We start from the raw sequence: 15,999 nt of genomic DNA on the forward strand, positions 1-15,999 counted from the left end.
CTTCCCAGATAGACTGCATATATCTGAAAGCAGGAACCTCCCTTCACCCCTCCAAAATACTTTGCTCAGAGCTAGCCATCAGACATTTAACAAATTGCTTAACAGCCTAAAATCATCTTTCTTTCCACACTCTTTTTTGCTTTGCTTTAGTAGAGGTTTTAATATCTGTGAGCTGAAAGCATACTACCCTAGAGCTTACTTTCCCTGACCCTCTTAACAATCGCAGGAGACATGGTCAGGGAAAGCAGGAGTCCAATCCTCTCAAGTTCTGTGCTTTGCTTTGTTTAGAGGTTTGCCAAGGTGTCAAAGAGAGCTCAGAGTTATCCTGTTGTATTAAGAGAATGACACAGGAACAACCAACATCTAGCCATACACACAATGCCTCTTAACCGCTTGACAGAGGTGGCTTGCTCATCAGAGAAACCTGACTACTAATCCCCACTGTATTTCTGCAGAGTAGCCTGGAAGTAATTACCTTCTCACTGATAAATCAATTAGAAAAGGAGCATCTAGCACGCCCTCCCCTCTTCCAAAACTGCTGATCTTCTAACACAAATGGGCAGAAAACCCCAGGCAACGGAGTTACTACTCATAGAGTGATGACTGCACTCCACCTGGTCTTTATACCTGTGGCAGGGGCAGCCAACCTGTATTAGATCAGAGTGTGGCCCTTGTGGCCTGACAGAGGTGAAGTGGGGATCCTGGACCCTCTCTTACTTTACAAGAAGCAAGAGGCTGCCTGAGCCTCAGTTTTATCACCTCTCAAATAGGGATAAAACCACCAGGCTCAAGGGATTAGTAGTGAAACTGATAATAAAGTGTGCAAATGAACTTAGCACAGTAGCTGGAACTTACAGGAACTCAATAAAAAGACGTCATTATCCTATTCCAATGGCAGAACTTACAGTCAGCCTCCCCCCAACCCCTCCCTCCCCACACACACAAAGGCACACACACCTCTACCCTACAGTATTTTGGTCTCATTCCCTGGCAATCAGAACTTTCTGTCTTCTGTCATTTCCAAGCCACTGTTTCCAAATCTGCAGGTGGCAGCCACTTTTGAGCTAGAGCAGTTAGGCCAGAACATGCCTGCATTTTCCTATCCACACAAAGATTTGTTCTGAAATAGACACCCATGGGAACCACACCCCTCTCTTTTTGAGGCACAAGGACTTCAGCCTCTTTGTACAAAGCACAGATCTGTTAAACACAGGCCTGATCTTGACACATGCCATTCTGCATGGGCCTGAGGTCAAGAGTCAGCTAACAGTAATGAGTTTTAGAGACCCAGGGTCACTTATCTCCTACAAGGGGAAGGAGAAGCTGTGACCTGGAGCTCAGACCCCACCATAGCAGAGTCCCCTTTTCCAGAGGCAAACCTTGCACATACCTGCTTCTAGAACTAACACAACTGCTCCTGGTGTTCAAAATGCCAGGCTCAGACATCACCAAGGCAATGAGCTAATTGGCCAGTGGTCAGAGAAAGGCAAGCAGAGAGGGATGCAGAATTCACATCAAACACAGCCAGGGCAGGTCAAGGTCACTAAACTCGTGCTGATGCCACCACACAGGATGGTCTAGAGCAACTTCAACTAGCACAGCTCCCAGCACTTCGTATCAATACTCTCCCTTAGAGAAAGTCTAGTAGAGCCTATTAGTGCAAACCTTAACTTCCTGAAGGGAATCCAGCACTGTTGGATATCGCTTGGTTAATTTATCCCCCAAATAAAACCAATGAACATGCTGTCACTGAACTACCATTTACAAGTAGTAGAGCTTCTGGGTAATATGCATAGGGTCTACTTTCTTATCTTGCCTGCCTTCTAAAGTGGATGGAAGGATTGCAGATTATATAGATTAAGCTTTTGAAAGGAAGTTTAGTATACCATGTTTCCCCGAAAATAAGACCTAGCTGGACAATCAGCTCTAATGCGTCTTTTGGAGCAAAAATTAACATAAGACCCAATATTATATTATATTACATTATATTATGTTTTATATTTTATATTATATTATATTATGTCATACCCAGTATTATATTATATTATATTATATTATATTATATTATATTATATTACATTACATTACATTACATTACATTATATTATACCTGGTCTTATAGTATAGTAAAATAGACTAGGTCTTATATTAATCTTTGCTCCAAAAGACACATTAGAGCTGATTGTCTGGCTAGGTCTTATTTTCGGGGAAACACGGTAGTAGGTGCTCAATTAATGCTAAGATTATTACTGAAGGAAACTATTGATATGTTAAAATTCCTACCTTCAACCTAATGGCTTATTAGCTATCTGCATTTAGAGATTTTATGTTGTCAAAAAAGTGTTAGAAAAATCAACAATTAGCCTCAGGAAAAACTACGAAAACACAAGCACAATTTACTATCTTGCCAAAGGCAATCGATCTCTGATATTCAGAGCCTGAAAGGAAAGGAGTAGCCATCTGTTAAATAAATAACTCTTTAGGTGAAAAGTGTTTCCATAAGATTAACCGAAAAATCTGCTGGAGAGCAGGACTGTTAGTTGGTTGATGAACATGGGGAGCTATAGATAATTGGGGTCCTGAGAGAATCAAAGGAATCTTGCATAATTCAAGCTGAGATGAGAGCCCAGATAACCACAGGTTTAAACTTCATGACTTATTTGAAGTTTAATACTTAAAAAAAAAGATACTTAAAAAAATAGAAATACATTCAGTCATAATGACCCAGAGCACTAAACCAATAAAGCAACAAATAAGAGTATTTTCCTTGATGTCTAACTGCCATCTTGTCTACATGGGTGGAAAAGGGCAGTTCTGGGAAACTGAATATTCTGATTAGGAGAAAGTCCCTATGGAGAATATTTGTGCATTGTCAGTAGGTACAGGCTCAGAATACAATAAAAAACACTTAACAATAAATTGAAACAGAATCTACTTTCATCTTTCCTTGGATGATTCAGAAAGCACTTCAGAATCACATAGTCTCCTTATGCAATTAATTACCATTGTCATTTTTTTAAAAAAATAATAATTCCATGGCATTAACCTGTCATTTGTCTTCCCCCAATCTGAGTGAAGAAAATCTCTCTGCCGCGGTGACAGTGCCTTGTAGGTGGGACTTAACTGTGCTTTGGTGGTGTTTCTCAGAGAAGTCAGACTAAATAGACGCAACTGTTAAGCAGGCAATCATTCCTGGGAGAATTAGCCCCAGAGAGCCCATGTCGCCTATGCGACAGAGAAGTGGAGGTGGCATTTCTGTGCCAGTGATCTCCAAACCTCGCTTATGTCCCTTCCAACCCTCAGCATCTGCCTTAACCTTCCTCTCTCACACTTCTGAGCACCTCCAGGCTATGCTAAGGGGAGTTAAAACCATCAGGAATAGAGAAAAACAGCAAAGACCAAAAGAAACATTGTTATGAGTAGGAATCCAACAGGAAATGTACCTGACAGATGACTACCAAAATGGGTGGAAAGAGGCGTGACTCTTTCATAGACCATTTGGGGAAATTCTCATGAAGATGGCTGACCTATCATCGACATGAAAATATGGTTAACTCTGTTGTGGTCCAGACGTAGGTCAGAGATCAGACTGAAGGGCACCTGCTATGTGTCAAACAGCCACGTCCTGCTTCTCTCAAAGTGTATACACACCCTGTGATTCCATCTGACCCCAAGTCACTGGTGTGGGATGGGAGGAGCTTTAAACTAGGAGTCATGAACCAATTGCCAACTCAGCTCATCACCAGCTGAGTGACCTGGGTGGGATATTTGTCCTCTGTGGGACTCAGCTTCCTTCTCTATGAAGGGAGAAGGGTAGAGAGAGAACTGAGATAGATCATCACTGACTCAATTCAATCAAGTTTTATCACATGTCCATCATGGACTTGGTACCAAGCTTTAATTCAAAGTCATGAAGCAACTGTCTCAAGCCTCCAAATCAGGACTAGATCATCAATTTTTAAATCTATGCTGTGTCTGTACAGGAGGAAAAGGTGCAAAGTGTGGTCTGAAACACAGAAATCTGGACTGAAAGTCAAGAGTCCCAGGCTCTGACCTGGCTCCTTGTTTTACCTGGCTACGTAAAGCCACTTACCTGGGCTTTTTTGGCTTCCATTTTCTCATCTGTGAAATGAGTCTATTGGTATAGATTAAAGATTCTTAACTGAGACTCTATGAAGATCTTTGGTCCATGGGTGGGATTCAAGCTATTCACAAACCCCTAAAAATTGTTTTCAAATTTTTGTGTGCAGCGGCATATTTCTAGAAAGGAAGTGTAGAGCTTTAAGCACTTTTGCAAAAGAGTTGAAGTTCAAAAATGATTAATAACTGTTTGTATTGGTGAAATCTATGATTGCTTCCAGCTCTAACACACAGTAATTCAAATAACAGTACCGAACAGAGTGAACATGGCAGTGCTTTTGGACAAAGAAAAGCGAAACTACTGAGCTAAAACCAGTAACAGGTGCCTGAACAGCCATCCTGATTATCAGGGTTTCGGCGCTTGACTGGTGGGCACAGTGTCCGGTCTGGGGACTCCTGGAGCTGCTGAATCTTTGGGCATCCATCAGCCACACTGAACCAGGATTCACCACATCTGCTTCCACCCTTTGCTGGGGATATTTAGGGACATCGGAGGTGGAAGTGGGGAGAAGGGGCGGGGCTGAGTTGTGATGCTAAGGATTTGAGTCAAAGCTGCTTTGAGCAGCATAGACAATCAACATTCTAAGTCACAGCCTGCACTCAAGTGAGTTGGAGTCAGAGATCAGGGGCATTTGCACAACAGTTTGAAGCTCACCCCCGAGCTTACCTCACTGAAGGGAAGGTTTGCAAAACCACTGGGGAATGCAAATCAGTTTGCAAGAGGAGAGCTTGGGAGTGCCATTTTCAGCCTTTTAGAAACACTGAAATAGCCTCTTATATGCCTGGTGTGTTTATCGGGGCCAGGTCTACCTAAGTTTCTAAACAGCAGTGCCTTCCTAGCTGGAGAAAGATCACTTCTCCCCAAAGCCAATATATTGCACAGCATTTATTTTCTAAAACTGCCCATCATTCCATGGAATCCAGGTCCCCTCTTCCCAGTAGGACTCCATGACGGAAGTCTGACCATATGTGATTTCATCCACATCCTGGCCGTTAAGTCAAAAGGAAAGACAGAGAAACACAGGGTCTGGAGGAGCCAGGTCCACTCTCCTGTGCCTCAGAAGCAGCTCTGGATCCAGAGGATGAATCCAGGAGCTGCCTATCTTTCCCTTGGCAGAAACCGATACCCTGTTTATGAGAAATGCTGTGAAAATAGACCAGCCAAGAGGGAGGCTGAAGACGGACTAAGCTCTGGAGTCAAGCTGACCCATTCCCAAATCCCAGATGTTATTTACCTACTGCCGCTGCCTGACTTCAGGCTAGAATATTACATAATCTCTCTGAGCTTCCGTGTCTTCATCTGTAAAATGTGGACAGTGGTAATTTTAACCCCATACATTCACTGTGAGGAGACATGAGATGAGGTGTGAGAATCACTTAGCACCTCCTTGGCACAAAGGAACCCCTTACATGGTTATACAGTTTCACTGTTGTTGTTATTATGATTTCTACGACTACTACCACGGCTATTGTTAGAATTACAAACAGTGTCTGTGATGACCTTGACATATAAAGCAGGCCCTCTAGAAGCCAGTCCATGGCTATTGGGTTTTTCTTTTTTAATGCCTGGCCCTAGGCAGCCCTGGTACATGCAGGGAATGAGCCAGACCCACTGACCTCTCCTCTTACCTTCCTTTTATTGGTGGGATTGACGTAGAGGTAACTGAGGACAGTCTTCAGACCCACTTTGTCATTCAGCTTTTCATAGGTGGTGCCATAATTCGTTGATCTGCAGGTAAGAGAGAAAGGGAAAGACTGTTTTACCAGATGGGGAATTGTGTTTAAAGCAGAACCGGGCTCCCCTCAGACCAGCACCTTTGTTCCCAAATCATATGAGTGCTTAAAAGTGTTTTTCAGAGATAAAAGTCCCCATCACTTTTAGAAGAGCAATTAGACTAATGTATCTGCTCACTACCTAGGCTCACTCACTTTTGCTCCTGGCCTTTCTCAGAGACCCACTTTTCTGCCTCTTGTGAAGATGTGCTGAGAAAGGAGCTGCAGGAGAGGGCACCTCCCACGTGCCCAGCCCCTGGTTCTCTGCATGGCACACGTTCCCACCAGCAGGAGCTGTGCAAGGAGGCCATAGGGAGAATGGCTGGACTGTCACTTGAGGTCACTGAAGGGCAACCAATTTCACGCCCCCACCACTGAGCTTGAAGCAAGGGGACGCTCTGAGAAGCAGGAAGCCATACCTAAGAGTTTGGGGGGACCAATAGCCAAATCAGGCCATGGCAGGCAGACAGTTTGAGGCTTCACATAGGAGCAATGGTTGTCAGAGTGAACAGCCAATGACATTGAACTGCTTGCCAATAGTTCATCATTCCAATTATCCCACTGGCTACCTGCTGCTCATTTGGGCCTAATTTTCAGGGACCTGACCTTATACCAAAATAGAGAACAAAGGCAGGCCAATTCCTAGGCTCCTTCCTACCGATCTCACCCTTCTGTGATGGAGGAAGGAGGATGGGTGTCACATAATGAGATTCAAGTAGCCCACCTCCCTGCCACTTTTCACCTCCCTTCTCCCACCTCTGCTCCATACATACCTCCCTCCTTTTCCAAACCAGCAGTATCATCAGGGTCTCATCCTCTTTCTGTTACCATCTTCCTTGGCTAGACTCACATAACTTCCCCCACCTGAGCTTCAGAAAGTCACGAAGTTCAGTTTATTTTCTCTACGGTCAACTGACTTCATGGGAGCCTTCATTCTGCCTTAAACCTCAGTTCCTGACTCTGGCCATGTGCCTCTTCTAGTAACTTCCTGCTTTCCCTCCAGTTTTTATCTACCTTCTAACTCTAATCTGCTCTTGTCCCAACCCACACAGCTTTATAAACCTAGTAGCCAAACTATGTGATGGTCTTTAAGAGTTATCCACACCTCATCCAACCTAGCAAATTCCATGTCCTCCAGCTTAAATACCCATGCTCACCTCTGTTAACACTTCACTAGCCCTCTTCCCAATCGCCACTCATCTCTCCTCTTCTCCAGAACTAATGTCCCCATCCATTATGCTCCCAAGACACACATGCGTGCCTCTTTTTGACTCTTCAACATTGTCATGATTACTTTCTTTATATTCTGTTTCCCCAAGCACAGCGTAAGCCCCTCAAGGACGAGGAACTTCAGAGAACATTAGGGAGAGAGGAATGAACGTGAACTTTGGGCAGGCATAGCAAAATCTGTTTCATTCCCAGATCTGCAGCTCTCTGGTTGCATGACCATGTGCAAGTTACTCAACCTATTGGAGCCTCAGCTTTCTCACCTGAAAGGTGGGGATAATTTAATCTCACAAGGCATTTGTGAGGATGCAAAAATATAACACATGGGAAACCTCCTAAAGGATGTAGGCCTACTGAAATGTTAAAAACTAAAAAAAAAAAAAAAAAGGACATTCACTTCTCTTTTCCCAAAAATGTACAGAACCAGGCATTATACATCATGGGCACTCGGCACATTTACTGAACAAACAAACATCAATATTTCAAATCCCTCCCTAGGCTACTGGCTCCACATGGTCATTGGGTCTGCTAACTTTAATAATCAGTCCCAAAAAACTGATGTCTTATCTTCTGTCTCCTAACTTAGGCATGGCAATCACTCTGAAGCTTTCTCTTTGCATTTATCTTTCGGACCCAGCTCAGTCTCCAAGTCTTAAGGATTCTATGTCCTAAATAGCTTAGATGCTTCATCTTTACCTCCTCACTTCAACGTTGTGGCTCATGCATTTTTGCCACAATTTCCCAATCGGATGCTCTTCTTCCAACCTTTTCCCCCTCCCACCATCCTCTTTGCTGTCATCAAGTTGTATTTCAACCACCCAGATCTGTCTACCTCACTCCCTGGTAGTGACTACTTACTGCCTGCATACTGTGAAGTTGTATTTCCCAAGCTTAGCCTTGTAAAATCTGGCTTCAACCTCCTTTACTAGACTTGTTTCCAGCCACTTGCTCCTCTGCCCCTTTCTTTCCAGCCTCATTAAACTTTCCCGAATGTGTTGTATTTTCATCTCCCTCCATTTCTGCACACATCATTCCCTTTGCCTGAATTATCCATGCCCTGTTTCCCCTACTTGGTAAATTTCTCTCCAACCTTCAGCACCCAACTCCAATAACACCTCCTTCCAAGTTTCCTATGGGCAAGTTAATCACAATTTCCTTTGTGTTCTCCTTCCATCTCGTATATATTACTATTTTAGCATTTACCCTACTGTCTTGGTCATACCATTTTTATTCTGGGAGCTCTTCCTTGACTATCACTCCCTAAAGGCAACAGCTGTTTCTTGTAACAGCCCAGATGTCTTGCACGGTGCCTAGCACAAAGCAAATGACGCATGTATTGATTTTTGCATTGTTTTGCTTTGTCTTTATTTGCAAGACTAAATGAATGAGCAAGCTTGCCCAAACCTACAAGTTCTTGACCAACTGCTAATGTCTAGTGGCAAATCAACACCTACCACAGCTAGAAAACACACCTGACCTTTTAGACTCTGAACACCTGCTAAGGTCTGGCAGAGTCTGGTGCCAGAGAAGGATCTATAGTTCACTCAGACTAGCATTAAGGTTAAATGGCCAATCGCCCTGAGCTCCTATCCGACCCAGGGCAGGGGAGGAGACAGGCTACAATCACTAGAGGCTGTCAGTTGCATACTTTTATGAATCCAAAAAAAAACATTTTTATCGAATGAACTGCTTCTTGATCTTACACTTTTAAAGGCATGAAGACATCATGGCGTAGGGAAAATATATTGAGCTTGGAGTATGGAAATCTAGACTCTAGAAGTGATTCTGAAATGTCCTCAAAATGTTACCCTGGACAAGCCAATTCTCTCAGTCTGTGAAAGGAAAATCTAATCTGACATTTGTTAAAATAGTTAGGCAGACTTCATTCAGGGCTATTGCAATAGGAAGACTACAGTAATGGGCTTGCAGTAGGAGATACAGATTGCGCTCAGCTCTGAATACAACAAGGAAAAGCCGGAACTTACAGCCTGAAAGAATGGTTGGGGTTGGCTGATAAAACATTAGTATGAGGGTAGGGTAGTTCTTTGCTAAACTCACCTGACAGGATGCTTGCTAAAGGCAGGCCAGGGTGATGAGACATCACCTGGGGCATGCTGGGTGTTGAGGAATCAGGTCAGATCTTAAGCATGATGAGATACGGAGGGCGCGGGATACTGGCTAAGCAGACTAAGCAGGAATCTTGCTAAAACTGGGCTCTTAGGACATATCCAAGGACAGGGCCCAGGTGAAAAAGAGCTCAAGCAGCCTGACTATAGAGTATGCTCTAGAAGAGAATCTTGTCAAGCCCCATTCCATCATCAACACAAGAGGCTCCTTCTGAAACTTAAACCTTATTATCGCACCAACACAGTGCTAAGCTGTTTTCCAACTAGTGACTTTTCCTCATACTATATGTAACAAACATCTTACTTACATGAGTTAAATGCTCAGGGCTCCCTGCATGACTTGTGTCACAACCAATTTCCTTCCAGAATCCAAATAACCCTCATCAAAGGTAATATGCTTAGTAGCACGCACAGTCTCTCTTTCTGCAAGTGTCACAACAGATTCACGCTGACTTTGTTGTTTTCCAAAAGTGGCTACTGAGAGTAAGGACTTCCCTACAAAGGGTCCTCCACATTTCAGCTTCCACCATGCCTGGGGCAGTCTCTGCTCCTGCAGGCTGACAGAAACAAGTCTCACTCACTAGAGACACCTCAAAGAGCCAAAGAGCCTGTGGGACCAAAGGTGACCTGCACTCTCCTTTCCAGCATACACTCTGCACCCCGAGTTAGTTGATCACAGAGTTCTGTAGGCCCCCTTTGTCTGGGGTGAAGGGCAGGTGGAAGAGAGGCCTCAGACCCATTGCCAGAGACAGTTAGGGTCACTTAGAGGAAACAGGCTCATCTCCCTAATTTTAAAGCTAGCCTCCCAAATTTGACAATAGGCTAAAATGTTCGGAAATGTTCAGAAAGCTGGAATCATCACACACATGCACTGAGCACCCACCATGGGCTGGGCACTGGGCCAGATTCCATTTTGAGTTGCTCAGTACACACAGCTAACCTGGAAGATAGCACGTAATGTGGGCACAGCCCAGAGCATCCAGCCACTGTGCCTTGGCTTAGGTTACTCCAATTCCAGCAGATAATTCCACTGTCACGCGCGTGCCCACGTGCATGTGCGTGTGTGAGTGTGTGTGTGTCCCTGTCTCTTACTTTGTCTGTTTTATGAATTATTTCCAGCACACAGAAAAGCACAATGAGATGCCAATCATAAGCCCACTACTAAATTTAATGACTATTTGGGTTCATAAACAACCTTTTCGAGTCTTTCCCTCTACATAAATCTTATCTTACACGATACATGTTCCAAAGCTTGCTTGTTTTACCCAACATTGAGTTTTAGGGATTTATCCATACTGACACTGGGCCATAATTCATGCATTTAAACTGCTGTAGATCACTGTAGCTTATAAATAAACCACTGTCTATTTATCTTCCAACCACTGATAATTTTTTTCTTTTAAAATTTGCTATTACAGTGTTTCAATGAACATTCTTGTACATGGTTTTTTGTGCATTTATGAAGAAAAGGCTTTCTGGGGAGACATCTTGACGTGCAATTACTGCTTCATAATCTGTATAACTTCTACTTTGCCAGTTATCGCCAAGGAGGCTTTTCTCCTTGGAGGCTGTCCCTTCAAAGAGACACTTTTCTCCAAGGAGGCTGTCCCTTCAAAGAGACACTCCCTTAGTCTCTAGCTCCAGCAGCTGGGTTGTTCTTCATTCTCAGAGCCTGAATCCACAGCTCGTGACTGGTCTCGTCCCAGCTGCCTCTCTTTCCAGTGCCTGAACCCAACCAGCAGCGGGGCCCAGAATCCTGGCTTCATGAACACCATCCCTGGTTTTCCTGTTTGCATCACTGCAGGTCACCTGCTCTGTGGCTCCTTCGCCTGCCCAGCAACCTGCTAGCTGTCTGGCTGGAGCTCCCAGCTGCCAACTGCTCAGACTACTCCCCAGGTACCTGATGCAGACTGGCAGACTGGATGCCCTCGCTCTTCCCAGAGGTGAATGGGTCTATGCCAGGACCCTGACTCCTAGTCTTAGCCCTTCAACTATTCAGGAACTCTTGTCCCATCCCAATAGGCTTCAGAAGAGCTCCGTGTAGGCGGTACCTTCCAGGAGGACCACTCCAGCCTAACCTGTCATAACTCTGGTTGTTCCACAAGGCCACTTTCTCAAGGACAATTTCCAGAGTTGAGTTGTGGGTATGGTATACTTTAATCCACCAGCAAGCGCCAACTCCTCTCGCGAGCTTCTGGGGGAGAGGCTGGTGGCAACAAGCATATGGGCTGCTATTTTTAAAGTAAAAGAACAGAAAAGAAAAACTTCCAGCCAACACAGCCAAGTCAGCTTCCCTGTAGAGCTGAGCTGGAGCTTAACACCCACATTCCCAATGTCACGTTCCTGCCAGAGGTGAGAGGATGCTGGGCGGCCCTCTGCCCATTCCCACCAGACCCACCAGATGTTCAGAGTCGAGGTGGGGACACTGCTTTCCTCGTCCAGCCACTGCCTTCTCCTCCTTTACCACCGACGCCCCTCGGCCCCTCCACCTTCTCTGAGAAGGAACTGGGAAATTACAAGTCCTTTACTCTTTGATTCTCTTATCAGGCCCTCATCTTCTCAATGGGACTTCCTTCTGGGTTGTATAATCTAAAATTAGCAAATAACCTCAGTCATGATAGTTCATTGTCCTGTTAGCAATTGTATTTTGCTTTGCGTGTTTCTTAAGATATATCTATGAGGTCTGACAATTAAGTCAAACTTCGTATATCTATGTATTCTCTATTATTTACATGTGCCAGGTACCAGGCTTTGCTTCCCCTTTCTGGACACTTATGAGTAGCTCTAGCTCAGGTTAGCAAACTTGTTTCTATAAGATGGCCGGATAGTAAATATTTTACATTATGCCAACCTTTGTCACAACTGCTCAACTCTGCCCTTGTAGCGCAAAAAACCAAAAAGCCAAACACAATATATACATGAATGGGTGTGGCTGTTTACAATAAAACTGTATATTTACAAAAGCAGGCGGTGCACAATAGTGGCCACTACCCCATGTGACTGCCACATCAGTGGCTACTGTCGCCACCCCCACCCTGGCACGCCACTCTGCTTTAGTCTCTAAGAAAACTTCCCAAGATTCCTACCAGGGTCTCCGATGCCCTAACTTGCCCTTCCTGCCTGGCTGCTGTATCAGGTCAAAACGCCTGCCTAGGCCTGGAATCTAAAGCTTTCATTTTCTGTCCACTTTACATCCCATGTGCTAATACTCTCCCAATAAGCTTAGGGCGAGCAATTGTCCGCCTTTTCTCCTGTGTGACTCCCAGCTCCAGTACTCATTCCATCCTGGAGACTTTTCCTACAACTTCAACCCACACTCTCCTCTGCATTCACACTAACAGCTCCTAGTAGATCCCCATTTATTCTCTGAATATGCATATGTGCTTTTGATTCATTTCAGCAATTGCTAAAAGCTCCTTAAAAGTAAAATAACAAACGAAATGTATCTTGAAGCTCTGAAATTACAGAGCACAGCTCTTGGTAGAAAAAACAGGGAAGATGAGAGCAGTGCAAAGAAAACTAGAGCTGCAAGAACTAGACGTGAACTCAACTTCTATGACCCTTGGCTCAGACAATGGTGTTGTCATGGGGACTGAGTAAAGAGTAGTAAGACACCTGGCCTAGCATCTGATGAAAGCCCTTGTCCCATAAGTGCTTATGGCTGTCATTTTTATGAACATCCCAGACTATTTTCTTCAAGGGAAATCACCTTGTTTTCTTTTCCTTGATTTAGACGCCTTAAACTTAACAGAGGGTGCTGCACGCGATGCCAAATAAATCATTAAAGATTCCTTGGCCACTGTTTCCATCTGTCATTGTGATAGTACAATATGGCCAGCTGCCTGGGAATCAAAAGACAAACCATGCTTCTGAGCACCAGGCCTTGGGAAGCACCCACCAATCATTCCCCAGAGTGTCTGCCACTGACAGTCAGCAATCAAAGCCCATATGCAATTAGGGGCTTCAGTGTGTGGTGAACCACAGTCCAGTCCAAGGTCAAGGTCGGACGTTTCCCCAGCACAGTTCCAGACCAATGGCTGCCCAGAGAGTTTTTATAATTGAAATGGGAAAACCACTGATACTCCCCTCTGGCCTATTCCACTCCTCATCTCAGGGCCAATGCCCAAAGCCACATTAACTTGTATCTTTGAAGTGGCAGAAGCCCAGCCTGACCACATAGAACCAGCCATATAACTAATTTCAGACCTCGAGCCAAAAACAAGTCATTTAAAACAAGTCATAGCTTCATTCTCCAAATGGGTTATGGCCCCACCCTCTGCTTCAGAAAAACCGCAGGCAGGCTGATGCCGAAGCAGGAGCTCACAAAGCTCTCAGTGACCCCTTCATGGTATCTGACTCCTCAGTTGCATTATCTAGACTCACAAATAGAGGCACAATGAGACAGCGTAATTAATTCGTCTCTATGTCTTCCTGACACAGCTATTTGAATGATAGCCATCACTGGGTTCCAAATGCAGAAAACTGGAGGTTAGCTTACTCTGGAAACCAGACCATGAAGAAGTCATGGCTTATAGCAGATAAAATGTAGAAGCAACAGCCGCAGAATCCCAACACAGATCTAGGAGGGTAGGTTGGGGTGCATGCGGTTGGCCAGATGTTCTGATTCTTGGTCTTTCTTTGTCCCTGTGTGAGCACTTCTGTTCTTACTGAAGAACCTCAGTTCAGACAATAGGGTTGTTGGGGTGTTATTTGAGGATTCAAAATGCCAAAATATCTCAATCCCATCAGCCAAGAGGCCTATTTGTGTCATACAAGTGAGGGGAGGAAAAAAGCCCTCCAGGGAAAAGAAAGTATGAGCAGACCCCCAAGAAGCTGTGACATCCCATAACACTGTACCTTTGTTCATAGAACATAATAGAATGGCAATCATCAGGGAAAATCATTAGAGGAAACACTAAATAAAATATAGTGTATTTTATACACACACACACACATACACACACGCACACACACTATATAACAGCATTAAATAATAAGGTAGATATCTGGAAATGTCTCTAAGACTTATTACTAAGTGAAAAAGGCAATTGAATAATAAATATATTAAATATGCAAATAGTATACCCAAACAAAACAATCTATTTCCATTAGGTCTATATGTGTGTACACAAGTGTATTTTAAAAATTCGAGAGGAATACACAGATAACTGGTAACAGAAGTTATCTGGGTAGGAGACTGGGGTGGGGTGGGTAGCTATGGGGACCTGAGAGTGTTTGTAATGTTGCAGTGTTTTAAAACAAAAACGTATTCATGTATCACTCCTGTAGTTAAAAATAATAGCAATAAAGTGAATTGTTACTGAGCAGTTACAATGCAGAACAGTAAATTAACACATCCGTAGAGGAACTCTATTATAGATAACGATTTGCATTCAAAAAGGCAGCCACCATAATCATAAGAGGATTCATTTCAGAGCCAAGCAGATTTTGTTTCAAATCCAGCCTGTGGAACCTCAGGCTAATTGCATAAGTCTCATGTTTCATATCTGCTCAATGGGAGTATAAATATTGCCTTCCTAGGATTACTGTGAAGTGTAAATAGCCCGAATATCATGGAGTTCACTTCACTGTCGGTTGTTGGGAGACTCCATGGTAGAACAATAATGTAATCCTCGGAGGAGGAATTGTACCACATATTTCTGGGCAGACAGCAGCTGAGTTATAGTTACACAAGCAGCAGTGACCAGCTAATGTCATCTCATTCCCACCACATCAGCCGTAAGCTACCAAAAGGCACATGAGAAGACAGCGGTCGCTGCGCCTAAGCAGAGAGAGCCTCCAGCAGTGGCCAATGCGTACAAATTAAAGTCTAGGGAAAACGGACTCAACTTTTTACACTAAGTTTTCCTGGGGAAAAAAAATAATGAGGCACGAATGAGAAGGTTCTGGACAGTTTTAGCAAGGCACCTCTGCCTGGGAAGTGGATGTTTACCATTTCCCTTTGAAATGACATGCAGCCAGGTGGGTCCCTCTGACATGCGCACAATTATGTCTGTTTGGGCACAACCAGAAACCCCAGGATAAAATGGGTAGCTGCCTAACGGAGAAATTAGAAAGCCTTCAGATAGAAAGCCTTCAGACCATCTCTCTAACCGAGAGAAGCTAAATTCGGTGCCCCGTTTATTTATAAATCGTTTTCTTCCCTGGGCGAAGCACCCAATGCATTAATTATGTTATCAATGAATGCAAGTCTCTTCCTCATGGGAGCAGTCAGCCATGGAAAGGAGAGAACATCTTCTCTTGCAGCTATCCTCCTCCATGAAGCCTCTCATCTCTCTTGCCTCTGGTTTCCTAGCACCTGGCATCTGTGTTACTCGCAGGGCGCATTGTACCTGCTCCCTGGGGATACACATCTCTTCTCATCTGCTGTTGGTTTATGTCATTATGCAATTTTTTGTGCATGAGGCTTCTTTCTCCACAAAGAATTAAGTTCTCTGAGGTCAAGGGACTACCTTGAGTCTCTCTCTTTAACCCCTAAAGCCTGCTGAATAATGCCAGGCAGAGTAGACACTCAAAATGAGCAAATGTACTCCAGGGACTGAAATAGTCACATTCAGACTGATTCCCTTCCAACGGTGGAAATGTTCTGCGGTGTGAGACTAACAACAAAGCAGATGTTCCTTTATGCATTTCTGGTTCTAGCAGTTATCCTACTGGTCATTCAGAGGAGAAAGGAAACTAAAGTCTTCCAGCATCTCTCAACCCAGGAAAA

The 15,999-nt window shown here is 44.1% G+C and overlaps 1 protein-coding gene across 1 annotated transcript in view; it reads right to left on the reverse strand.

Annotated features, from left to right (window-relative positions):
• Nucleotides 1-15,999, reverse strand: part of SORCS3 (sortilin related VPS10 domain containing receptor 3) — a 538,724-nt gene that overhangs the window by 294,980 nt on the left and 227,745 nt on the right. The window contains exon 3 of the mRNA XM_019725085.2: nt 5,770-5,869. Coding sequence (XP_019580644.2) covers nt 5,770-5,869 — 100 coding nt within the window. The remainder of the gene's footprint in view (nt 1-5,769; nt 5,870-15,999) is intronic.

Source organism: Rhinolophus sinicus, linkage group LG07 (genome assembly GCF_036562045.2).
Source record: "Rhinolophus sinicus isolate RSC01 linkage group LG07, ASM3656204v1, whole genome shotgun sequence".
NCBI classification, from domain to species: Eukaryota; Metazoa; Chordata; class Mammalia; order Chiroptera; family Rhinolophidae; genus Rhinolophus; species Rhinolophus sinicus.